The sequence below is a fragment of the Bison bison genome, unplaced genomic scaffold (assembly GCF_000754665.1).
Source record: "Bison bison bison isolate TAMUID 2011002044 unplaced genomic scaffold, Bison_UMD1.0 scf7180017862979, whole genome shotgun sequence".
Taxonomy (NCBI): Eukaryota; Metazoa; Chordata; class Mammalia; order Artiodactyla; family Bovidae; genus Bison; species Bison bison.
This window is the reverse complement of record NW_011493551.1, coordinates 1,415,995-1,428,868: the sequence shown is the minus strand read 5'-3', so window position 1 is coordinate 1,428,868 and position 12,874 is coordinate 1,415,995. Positions and strand designations below refer to the sequence as shown.

The 12,874-nt window shown below is 46.3% G+C and overlaps 1 protein-coding gene across 1 annotated transcript in view; it reads left to right on the top strand.

Annotated features, from left to right (window-relative positions):
- The window catches only part of PIK3AP1 (phosphoinositide-3-kinase adaptor protein 1), a 121,044-nt gene that overhangs the window by 101,705 nt on the left and 6,465 nt on the right, over positions 1-12,874 (top strand). The window contains exons 14-16 of the mRNA XM_010833037.1: positions 3,827-3,982; positions 8,854-8,924; positions 10,129-10,247. Coding sequence (XP_010831339.1) covers positions 3,827-3,982; positions 8,854-8,924; positions 10,129-10,247 — 346 coding nt within the window. The remainder of the gene's footprint in view (positions 1-3,826; positions 3,983-8,853; positions 8,925-10,128; positions 10,248-12,874) is intronic.

Below are 12,874 nucleotides of genomic sequence, written 5' to 3'. Positions count from 1 at the left end.
ATGCTAAAAAAAGAAGAAGAAGAAGAAGAAGACTTGATTGAATGAAACATTTCACGCTTTTAAATATACGTAGTGTCAAGAAAGCTGTGATTTTGCAGGGCATGTGGGGGCATCTTTGGTGGCTCAGTCGGTAAAGAATCCACCTGCAGTGTGGGAGACCTGGATTCTATCCCTCCATTGGGAAGATCCCCTGGAGGAGGGCATGGCAACCCACTCCAGTATTCTTGCCTGGAGAATCCCCAAGGACAGAAGAGCCTGGTGGGCCTCAGTCCATGGGGTTGCAAAGAGTTGGACACAACTGAGCGACTAAGCACACACACCCACAGCTGATTTGGGAGGTGACCCTGGGGAGCACAGTAGGGGGTGGGGAAGCGAGAGAGGAAGAAAAGGTGGCCAGCAGCCTGCAGTTAGCACCGCGGAGACTGCAGCTTCCTCTCCACAAAGACACTAGGAGTCAACGGAGAACACTCTGGAATGGCTATCCCTCCCATGGGGCATTTAGACACCAGCTCCTGTGTTTTTGGGTGAGGCCTGCTGGGAGATGGGCGCTTGGAATCTGGCTCCCAGAAAAAGCTCATGCAGGTGGAAGCTGGACCCTGCACGACCTGGCCAGGTCCCCGGGCATCAGAGCATCTGCCAAAGCAAAGTCGCCATTTGTGGCTGAGTAAGTGTGATGTATTAGTTAATTGCATAAAGCTCAATCATGTATTTAGTGACATACTAACTTAAAATTGCCTATTCCAGGGTTTTCACATTCAGCTGCCCCAGCACTGGTGCATCCATGCTTGTAAGGGTAGCAGGTAGGAGCAGAGTGGCAGTTAGGGATGGGGTAGGGGGTAGGTTAAGAATGGGACAGGACTTGGGGCCCCTTACTCCGCTTCAACCATTGCAACTCCTTTACAAAAAAATCTGTTTCTATTTTGAACTTCTGTTTTCTTTAGAGGAAAGAATTCTGCTTTACAAAAAACAAAAAAAAAAATTTGAAAATTGTCCACACAGGATAACATTGACCTATAGGAGAATTGGGGCTGATGAATGGCATTTCTGCTTGAACAATCTTTTCAAAGAATGGAGGTCACCCCACTCAAGGACTGACTCTATTCATTTGGAAACCTCATTTGCCTTAGAAAAGAAAAACAATGATGATTTTTCTTTAATTTGGGTTAAAAGACCAAGGACGATTAAGAAGTAACAGTCTGTTCATAATAACCTGCCAGTCTGTTCTCAGCCCTGGGAGTTGGCTTACTCTCACTGAGACTGTGCAGAGCACTGATAATGTAGGAAGTCAGAAGAGGGCTGGCTGGCCCAGGACTTACTGAATGCCCTGACCCCACAGAGAAGAATACCAATATTTGTGTTCTGGGTGTGTCTGTGGTCAGTGCAGGGCAGGACCTAGAGGAGCAAGCTGGGTCCCAGGAAACCTGGATTCTGATCCCAGCTTTGTCTCCAAATCATTTCATGATCCAAGACTTTTCCATTAACCGCTTCATGCCTCAGTTTCCCCATCTGTGGTCACACCCAGTTTATCTGCTTAACAGAGTTGTTGTTTAGTCTCTAAATTGTGTCCAACTCTTTGTGGCCCCATGGACTACAGCTTGCCAGGCTCCTCTGTCTGTGGGATTTCCCAGGCAAGAATATTGGAGTGGGTTTGCCATTTCCTTCTTCAAGGGATCTTCCTGACCCCGGGGTCAAACCCACGTTGGCAGGAAAGTTCTTTACCACTGAACCACCAGAAAAGCCCACTTACCAGAGTAGCAAAGTTCAGAGGAGGAATATTAGCACATGTGAATGCACTTTGGGAAAAGCGATTCCCAGTATAGTGATGATAATTATTTTTCCTGGCACTGTTCCTCTGTTCAAAGAATATCAGGATTTTGTGGACATTTAGCCTGGATCTACTTGATTTTTTTGAACTTTGATTCCCAACTTTTTTCCTGTGTATTTTACTTATCTTTCCTTGAACTGGTTGTGAGCTGAAAACTGCTTCACTGAAGTGAATTAAGCAGTCACGAATTTACCTTGAAAAGATTGTCATTAAAAACGTCAGTCAAAGCTGAGGGGGAGAATGCGTTACCTGTTTGGGCTCTGAGACACTGTGGGTTCACACCCATGTGGGGTTCACTGACTAGTCTCTGCCCACGCACTTCCAAGCTTGGGCACCCAAGTGGGTGGGAGCTTCCACTGCTCAGTTATAACCAAAGGAGGCTAAGGATGTGAAAAAGATCTGTGTTACACAGAGGTCTGGAAAGCTAGGACCATACACTACCCTTGAGATCGGGGTCTCTAGAATGAGGCAAGCTCGAGCCCACGCAAGCCGGCAATCCGCTGTTTTAATACTCTCCATGCGAATGCCGAGCACACGCTCCATCCAGCCCATCCCCACCCCGCTCTTCCCTGCTGTGCTAGTGTACACAGTCACCCTTCTTGGCAGACCTCTGGCTTTGGCAGGTGCCACACTCCCTAGACTTCCTGCCACACCTGCTCCCTAACAGAGGGGAGGCAGAGGAGGAAGTAGTTCCTTGAGATTAAGGGCACACATCTCCGAAAGCCCACCCACGCTTACACCTCTTCCTAGAGTCTCTGCCCCGAGACTTGGGAAGGTCCGGGGCCTTAAGGGGAGCCCTGTGACAGGAGCTCACCTGGCTTTCACACTTCCCTGGGGAGGAAGCTGGGTCGGGCACCCACAGATACTTTGTTCCACTTGTCAGCTGGGGTTGTTTTCTGCTCATAGCAACCAGGGGTGGAAATCCCCAGGGCACAGGGAAGAAAGACCAGTCACTGATCGGGCTAAGCCAGTGAAGAGGCCAGGTTAATGCTTTGCAGGACAAAGGAATTATCTTGATGAATCTGTGGGGTCTCAAACCAGTGATCAGCCTTGCAAGTCACAAAATCTTTCATGGATCTTATGGACCTCTTTCCATGAATTCTCTGGATCATTACTGTCATTGTGGACCACCCACCGTCTCTATGGGAGGCAACCGAGTCCTTAAGGGCCTGGACTTTGGAGCCTGGGTTCACATCCCAGCTATCCCACTTACCAGCTGCTTGATGGGGACTTGAGAGACGCTACTTCACGTCTCTATACCTTAGTTTCTATTGAGCATGCTGACAATAGTATTTATTTCATGGGTGTTGGAGGACTGAAGAAGCTAAGAATATGTAGGCTCTCGGAACTATGCATGACGTGCAGGATAACCTAGTATTACAATCAATGGCATTCATAACCCGTCCTTAGAAAAGGAAGAAATCAGAGGGGTTGGCCAACTAACTCAAGTTCCACAGTTGAGTGGCAGAGCTGGGGCACCCATGAACGTGTTAGTCACTCAGTTGTGTCTGACTCCCAGGCTCTTCTGTCCATTAAATTCTCCAGGCAAGAATATTGGAGTGGGTAGCCATTCCCTTCTCCAGGGCACCTTCCTGACCCAGGGATTGAACCCCAGTCTGCTGCATTGCAGGGGAATTCTTTACAGTCTGAGCCACCAACCTTTCCCTAATTGCACATTCTTTCTGTCACCTGATGGAAAAGTACTTCTCTGCCCTTTCCAACATTCCTCCACCCAACCTTCTGCCAGTGATTGCCATGCATGGTTCTGTGGAGCTTCCGTGCTGATTGGGCAGGGTCCCCACCCTCCTGCCCCTCTTTCCCCATGGCTCCTCCCCTTCTCCTTCTCCCCCTCCCCTCCCCTCCTCTCCTTTCCTTCCCCTCCCCTCCAGGTTCAGGGGAAGGAGGCGGGTAGAGAGGAAGCAGCTTCGCAGTTTGGTAACTGGCAGTTTGGTAACTGGCATCCCGGTTCCTTAAAGCTGATCCCTTTCTCTCTAATTCCAGACTTGGAGATCACGGTCCCAATTCGGCACTCACAGCACATGCCTGGGAAAGTGGAGTATGGAGTCTATGAGAGTGGCCCCAGGAAAAGCGTCTTTCCCCCAAGGACAGAGCTAAGACGAGGAGACTGGAAAACAGACAGTACCTCCAGCACAGCAAGTAAGCAGGTGGCCCCAGGTGCCTTCACAGCTGGACTCCAGCAGGTGCCTTTGGGTCTTGGAAACATGCTCTATGATGAGCCCAGAAGATCTTAACTGGAGCCCGGTTTGGGCCTAGGAGGTGTAAGAAATGAGGGACATTTAGCCTGTGAGGTTTGCCTTTTTTTGAGGGCACAGAAGACCCTTTACATTAATATCCCCGGAAGGCAGAGTGTGTGATAATTATTACTCTATCACTTTTATAAATGAAAAATCCTAGTAATAGTACTGGTTAATATTTATTGAGCATTCACTATCTGCTAAGCCTCTTCCACAGATTCTCTGATTTAATTCTCGTAATCACTCTGCAGGATAGGTACTATCACCTCTTTTTACTGAGGAGGAAACAGGCAGCCTAGGGCCTTCCTCTAGGTTAAATAGCCAACAAGGGGTAGCGCTTGGATTTGAGCTCAGGCAGACTGGATCAGGGTCAAGACTCTTGCTTACTGTTCTTTTTGCTTCAACCGTGGTCAGGGAAAGGAAAAGTCACAAAGTCAAAAACATTAGGTAACAGTGGATTCAGATTTGAGAATTCCAACTGTATAGGCAGTTGAGGATCTGATTTGGAAATGTTTTTCTTTTGGCTTGAAAGCTTGAATAGGAGTCTGATTGCGACAGACAATACCCGCTGATATGCAGGCAGGAGCTGAGGCTTTGTTTCCGGATCCAGGGCAATGTTAACTGACTGCAGACACGCCCGCTTCACAAGCCAAATAGATTGAGTTTCCCTGCTTTCTTACATTTCAGTGTTAACAAAAGTGGCTAGGGGCAAAAAATAAAAGAGCAAGAGACAAGCTGAATTTCAGGACTCAAAGTCTCCGTGAATGTCAGGTGGAAGACTGCCATGTGGAGGTAGGAACTGGAAGCTCATCTAACCCAGGGCTTCTTTATCTTTTCTGTATCATGAACCCCTTTGAGAATCTGATGTATGCTCTGCATGTCCTTCTGATAAAAATACACTTGCACGTGTTTTAACACACACACAATTTTGCCCATCTGTGGACTTAGGTCAAGAGCCTCTGAACTGTTCCTCCTCCTTACTTTTTTAGCAGGGTATTTGTAACCCAGAAAGAGAGAGTTTTGCCCAACGTCCCACAACCAGTCAATGGCAATAGGAGTAGAACCCAGCTCTTCCCTCTGCCACTGTTACCTGTTGAAACATACCCAAAGCGTATCACACAGCCATGTTAAGTCTGGACTTGACAGAGATGAAAATCTCCCCTTACATAATGAGGGTAATAATATATACTACCCCCTTGAGGCAAGTTAGAGAATTCTGACAAGTTCAGAAATGGGAGAGATTTTCCCAGTGATCACAGATGGCAGAGGAAGCAAGGGGCAGGCAACCCATCTCAGCTGTGCTGTGGAGGAGAGAAGGAGTGTAGACACTCTGGGGGTGAAGGCAGGGCTTTCTGGGGTAAGGGAAGGGGAAATTTAACAAGATAAACACAGAATACTCATTTCGGGTTTGGATTCATTCAAACTATTTTATCTGTATGTTTTACTTTGAGTTACTTTGGAGTGAGAATAGAATGGAAAGCGTAAACTCTGCTTTTTACCTTGTGTGGTGGTTTACTGCCCAGGGATCGCTAGCTGATTGGGTAAGAAATGTATTAAATGACAGGCCAGAGGGTTTTATTTTGCTCCGTGGCTGTAGATTGCATCCGGTCCCTGTTATTCAGTTATCTATTGCTGTATAACAAACTATCCAAAAATGCAACGGCTTTAAACACAATCATTTATTTAAGCCTGATTCTAAACTTGGCCAGGAGGCCGTGGGGATGGTTCACCTCTGCCCCATGTGGCCAGTTGGGGTCACTTGTGCAACTGTACTCAGCTGTAAGCTTGGCACGGACTGGAGCATCCATGATGGCCTCTCATTCTTCAGGGCCTCTCTGTATATGGCCTCTAATTCAATAGCCTGAACTTCTTGTGTGATAACAAGATCCATATAGGGAGCATTCCAGAAAAGCAAGCCCCGGTGTGCAAGTGCTTATCGAGCTTTGCCTTACATCACACTTGATAATGTCATATTGGCGAAAGTGAGTCCTGTGGCTAAGCCAAGAGGGAGGTGAGGAGGAGGCAGTACAAAGGTGTGGATACTGGAGGTGGCATCCTTGAGTCACTAATGGATAATCTGCCATCTTGAAATTGATGATGATGATAGCTGCGGTAATTAATTAAATGCTTGCTCTTACAGGCTCTGTGCCAAGCATGTTACCATACGATCTCATCCTATACAGTAGTGCTCTGAGATCAGGAAACCGAGACATAGGCTAAGCATCTAATCCTGGGTCACTTGACAATTAAGCAGAGGATCGGGGGTTCACATACAGATCTTTCTGCATACTCAACCTTGGGGACATATTTCCTTCCAAAGAGAGAGAGTTCACAGGGCAAGGAGAGAGAATGAGGATAGTCCAGCTCCGAGCCACCAACAGCCCTTCAACCCCCAGAATCATGCCCTAAAAACAGCACTATTTTATCGTGCTGCAGCTGCCATCTCTTGGAAACTAGAGGAAAACAGTTTCAGGTTAAATCTAGTTATATCTACAATTTTAAGCACAAGATATTAGTGTTATGTTTAAGAGAACAAAAGTTTCATTAAAGAAAGACCATTGAGCTCCTTCTTGTTTGCCTGACTCAAGTTTCTTAACAATCATATACATGATCATTTTTTTCTCTCATTCATACCCCTATCAATCTGTGCATGTGGAGCTAGACTGTACACTGGAGACATAAAGCTAAAAAAGAAACAGGGTCTGTCCTCTGGGAGCTTATAATGGAGGAGAGAAAGTGTAAAAAGAGTGCAAGAGGCTTGTCTGATCCTTCTTCCCTGGTGACAGAAGCCTGGCAAGGCGTGGGCACTGCCCCTTTCCCCCAACAAGAGTGAATGTGATGGGGGCCTGGGGCCAGAACCTCCCACCAATGGTGCCATCCAGGTGGGTTGGGGCCAACCAGGTCATCGGCCTTGGAGAAGGGAGAGGGCCAGGGCAGATAAACCAGGAGTGAGGGTTCAAAGTCAAGCACTGGGGGTTAAAAATTCAACAACACCAAGGGAAAGGATAGTGGGAGCTGGTAGGTATGAATTTCCAGGATCCTAAAATCAGCTCCTGGACACATTTTTGCTCCCTCCCAGCAGATAATCTCTGGAAGGAGTCTGGTTGGTTGTAAAGGAATAAGATGAACAATGATGAATGACGTGGAGGCTTGGCCCCACAGGGATGGAAGCCCATGCACAGGAGGGGTTACTTCCATTTGGGGGAATCAGGAAAGGTTTTGATAGCATTTGTCCTGAGCATTGGAGCCTGAGGAGGTTTCAAATTTGTGGATGGAGTGGGCTGGGGGAGTGGGAAGGAAAGGACGTTCTAGCTGAGCGAACAGTGTTATATGTGGGCAACTGGATAGAAAGAGACAGGGTCATGTTGTCCTTAACTCTGAAACAAACTCTCAATCCCCTGGTTTCTAGAAATATTTTGACACATTATCTTAAATTTAAAAATCTGCCTCCAAGAAATAATCCAAAATTATAATCTCAACCTGCTTTTGTGAAGCTGGTATCTAAATTAATTAGGTCAAAGTTGATGCCATAATAAAGTCAAAACTAAGACAGTTTGCTGCTGCTGCTAAGCCGCTGCAGTCATGTCCGACTCTGTGTGACCCCATAGACAGCAGCCCACCACCAGGCTGCCCCATCCCCGGGATTCTCCAGGCAAGAACACTGGAGTGGGTTGCCATTTCCTTCTCCAGTGCATGAAAGTGAAAAGTGAAAGCGAAGTCGCTCAGTCATGTCCAACTCAGCGACCCCATGGACTGCAGCCCACCAGGCTCCTCTGTCCTTGGAATTTTCCAGGCAAGAGTACTGGAGTGGGATGCCATTGCCTTCTCCGTAAGACAGTTTACCTATAATCTAATATAAGTAGCTATTTTGAGTGAAAATTCAGCTAAACCTAAGTGCTGGCAATACTGTTAACAGCATATATTGGAAAAATTAAAGTCAAAGTTTTAGTTGATTAACTGTTAATCTTCCTTCTTCACTGCCAAACCATCACGTCCTTGAGCTTGTTCTAATGCTGTCCTGCCCAGTACAGTAGCCCATAACTGCATGTGACTATGTAAATCTGTTCGTTAAAACTAAATAAAATTTAAAATTCCGTTCCTCAGTTGCGCTGTGTCACATTAGCTACCAAACTGAACAGCACACAGCAGAACATTTCCAGAAAACTCAATTGGATAATGCTGTTTCAGTGATTTAGGTGATAAATCCCCAACTTACATCTCTAAGCAGCTGAACTCACACAGTCATAGTTCCTATCTGGTGTGTAAATCATACTTTTGAATTTGTGCTTTGTGTTTTGTGTCACACTGGCCCTTTTAGAAGGTGTGTATACATGTGTGATGCTTGCACGTGCTTGCTGTAATTCCTAAATAGGTAAAAAAACTTCAGTAACAAAGTTTGTTTGCAGATTTAAGAAACACCACTGAACAGGTGAGAAACAGAGCACCTCTGCTTCCTAGTCTGTCAAATCGAAGTACTAGCATCAGATAAGGTTTTCCTAGGGATTAAAGGCAGTCATGCTTTTAAAGCATAGAACGTGGGGTGAGCTCTTGGTAAATGGTAGCTATAAAGCGAAACGTGGTCATAAAAAGATGACCCATTTTTATGCTGAAAGAAGTGAACTCTAATAACATGGTATATTATTAGATAGCAGCATTTTGAAGAATCCTGCATTCACAGCTTATGTACTGTTTCTATCAGTAAGTGCTAGATTTTTTACTTTTACTTCATCTCGAGAGCCTGCATAGTCCAGCTGACTCTGTTTGCACCCTTAGGCAGCGCAAGTAACCGGTCCAGCACCCGGAGCCTCCTCAGTGTGAGCAGCGGGATGGAGGGGGACAACGAGGTGAGAGCTGGGGCACCCCCACCCACATAGGTCTTTGTCTCAGGGGTCATTTCACTGCAGGAAAGAGAAATCCAAGAGAAAGAATCCAGACACAAAAGATCATCCATGTGGGACTTCATTTATTTGAGACGTCCAGAATAGGTAGATCCATCGAGATAGAAGGCTGGTGGTTACCAGGGCTGGGGATAGGGAAAATGGGGAGAAACTGCCTAAGGGATAGTGTTTCCTTTAGGGGGTGTCGGGAAAATGTCTGGGACTAGACAGAAATGGTGGTTGCACGATATTGTGAACGTACTGAATGGCACTGATTGTTCACTTTAAAATGATCGCTTTATGTTATATTAATTTCCCATCAATAAAAAGAGGAGAAGAAAGGAAGGGAGGGAGGGAAGGAAGGAGGGAGAGGGTTAAACCAAAAGGGTTGTCTGAGAGAGGGAACTGGGTGAGTATCTGGGAATCCAGGGGTGGCGGTCACCTTTCTGGGCCTGGGTCAGGAGCGGCAGGCATGCAGAGCTGGGGCTGGTGGTTTGTGTCCCCCCACCACCGCCCCCAGGCCACACACTCTCTGGTCTCCTTTTTCCTGTGGGTGTCTGCTTTTTCTCTCACCATGCTTTTCTGCTTCTCCACGGGTGGGGGTCACATGAGTCACTGCCAACCTGGGAGACTCCCTGAGGTAGGGTCCTAGGGTGGGCCACCCACCAGCGCACAGCTTGTATTGTCCTATGACGGAGGACCAATCACAGTCCCCCAAAGGGACTTCTGCTTAAAAAGAAAATTTCTCCAGCCCTACCTGGTTCCCCTAGAGCAATGCTCCTCAAACTTTACTATGCATAAGGATCACCTAGGATCTTGTGAAAATGCAGGTGTGAGGAGGGGCCTGAAACCCTGTGGTTCTCATAAGCTGCCAGGTGGTGCTCGCTGTTGGTGGCCCACAAATCACGCTGAGCAGCAAGGAACGAGAGCTCAGGTCACTAATAATGTCAGTAACTCAGGTCCCATCGTCTCTTCAGTGACTCTGGTTGTCAGAGTCAGTGGAAAACTGCCCCCCGTGTTGCTGGGTTATTGATTTTCAGTCAGTGAGTAATCTTCCACCAAAGCCTGGGGAGAGCCGAGGAGCTTGTGGGATGGCTCTGTCCCGCTGTGTTGCTGCTTAATGTCATTTTCAGCCTTCTCTCTCATCTTTTTTTTTTTTTTTTTGCTGTAGGATAATGAAGCTCCCGAGGTTACCAGGAGTCGTAGTCCAGGCCCTCTACAAGTGGACAGCATGCCCACCGTGCCCCTTGAGAGGCCCCCCAGGGTGCCACCCCGAGCCGCCTCACAGAGGTAACAAGGAAGCTGACAGAACATTTTTTTCCTTGCTTGTTGAGTCTCAGGGCAGAGTAGGGTCTGGGGACATCTAAGGTGACCCAAGAGTGAGTACAGAGCTAAACTCACTGAAATGCATACTTTGGACACATTTCAACATGGACTCTTCATTCACTTAAGTGATGCTTTATTCAGTTGCAGACTCTAAGTAACAAATTCAGTATTTTGTCAGTGAAATACACTGGGAAAGGTCAACATTTTGCATATTTTTTTTTAAATCTGTTTGGCTAGAATTCAACTCCTGAATAATTAATTCCCTTGGTTGTATTGTGGGGACAGTGCTTCTGGAGGACCAGGAGATAAGAAGGACTTGGGGATGAAATGCAGATGAGAGACAGGATGGTGTGGTAGTGGGGAAACACCACCTGGGAATACCCTGGCAGCCTCTTGTGTACATGGATGAATTGTTTAACTTTCCTGAGACTTTATTTCTGTGTCCAATAAATGGAGATAATAAATGGACTTCCTCACAGAGTTGTAAGGATTGAGTTTCTGGCCCTAAATAAGAGCACAACTGCCTGTGTGATTCTTATACAGAAGGATGAGCCTATGGAGATTGAGGGCTGGGCATTAGACAAAAGAGTGTGACTGACTTATGGGGCTTTGATGTGTGTTCTGGCTCCTGGCAGGAACCTTTCTGAGGTCTTGTGGAACCACTGAAAAGGTGGTCAAAGCTAGCTTGTGTAACTGTCTGCTAAGGCAGAAAGGAAGCTTTGGGAATAAAAGCCTAGGCTTGTCTTAGGAGTTTAATTCTTTGATGTCTAAAATACAGTGTGTGGGCAAGGGGTGATTAACTAGGGTTGTTTTTTTGTTTTTTGTTTTTTTTACATTTTGAATCTTTTAACTCAAATAAACCTCATCAGTGAAATTTGTTGAGAAAGTGCCACAGGGAGGTTTTTCTTATGTTTCTCTGGAAAGAGCAGCTGACTCTGCACTGAGGATCTCTCCATTTCTGTCTTTGCTGTTACCACTTTTCTGTGTGTTCCTGGCAACATTCACCTACTGACACTTGCTACGAAAACCTCCCACAGTCCCAAAATGCTTTACACTCACCAAACATGTTTCCCTGTTGTAGACTGGAGGTCACATATGAGAGCATTAGCCCTAGAAGGAACTTTAGTGATAATCTAGTCCTGTCTGCTGAATTTGCATTATGTTCTGTTACTTGAAAATTATATATAGTTGGTGATTGGGGAGGGATGTTTATGGAGAGCAGTTATGGTAATAAATGCTTGTATTTATTGGCACTTACTATGTGCTGGGTATTCTGGTAAACTCACTAAATGCATTAACTCATTTAATTCTCTCCACAACTTCAAGTGGTAGATATTTAGAGTTATCCCATTTTGCAGAGGTAGAAACTGGGGCTTGAGACTGGATGGAGACTTTATCTGTGTGATAAACCTAGGTGTGCCTGACTCCAGGGTCCAGTCGTTTAGTCATTGTGTTTTACCTGTCCAAGGAGGTCCAGGCGTCATGGGAGAAGATCTAAGACCTTTTGTTCTTGAAGGTAAAGGAGGGAGTTATCTAATTGTTCCAAGATTAAAAAGAATGTCAGTCTTGAATGCAGAGCTTCAAAGACTCTGTGGAACTTTGTCTGCAGGAGAGAGAACAACTAGGGAAGTGGATTCCAGAAATTAAAGACTGGAAACGGGGATGCATTTAATGTGTAAAGAGAGATGGCAGTTGAATTGTTTGGGAGATTCTGGAAGCATGTTGTGATAAAGATGGGGAGAGAAAAAGGAGGAAAACACATTTGACTAAAGAAATGGTGTTTACAAAGAAATCTGTAATTGATAGAAAAAGGGTTTGGGTGCATTTTTGGTGTGAAGATTGGAAAAGATGCAATTGTTCTGAAACTGTATATAATGTTCATAATTAAATGAGGAGATGTTTGAGCGATGAATAACATGGGCCTTTGTCCTGAATGCTTGACCCACTGATGGATAAGACGGGAGGCTGACTGGATATTCTCCACTTCACTTCCAGATCTGGGAACTGGCACAACTCTTCCCCCTTTATGTTCTCCTGAACTTCCCTTCCCCAAACAGCACATCCCACTCATCACTCTCTCCAGTCCTGGTCCCTGCCTCTCCTCACTATTCATGCTGTCCCCAGAGCTTGAACTGTCAGCTCTAAGTCCATCTCTGTCTCTACCTGGGCCTTCTATTTCCTGCTCTTCACTGGGGACCTCACCAGGGGTCCCAGAGATCTCAAGTTCAGTTCAGTTGAGTCACTCAGTCGTGTCCGACTCTTTGTGACCCCCTGAACCGCAGCATGCCAGGCCTCCCTGTCCATCACCAACTCCCGGAGTCTATTGTGTCCAGTGTGTCAGTGATGCCATCCAACCGTCTCATCCTCTGTCGTCCCCTTCTCCTCCTGCCCTCAATCTTTCCCAGCATCAGGGTCTTTTCAAATGAGTCAGCTCTTCGCATCAGGTGGCCAAAGTATTGGAGTTTCAGTTTCAACATCAGTCCCTCCAATGAACACCCAGGACTGATCTCCTTTAGGATGGACTGGTTGGATCTCCTTGCAGTCCAAGGGACTCTCAAGAGTCTTCTCCAACACCACAGTTCAAAAGCATC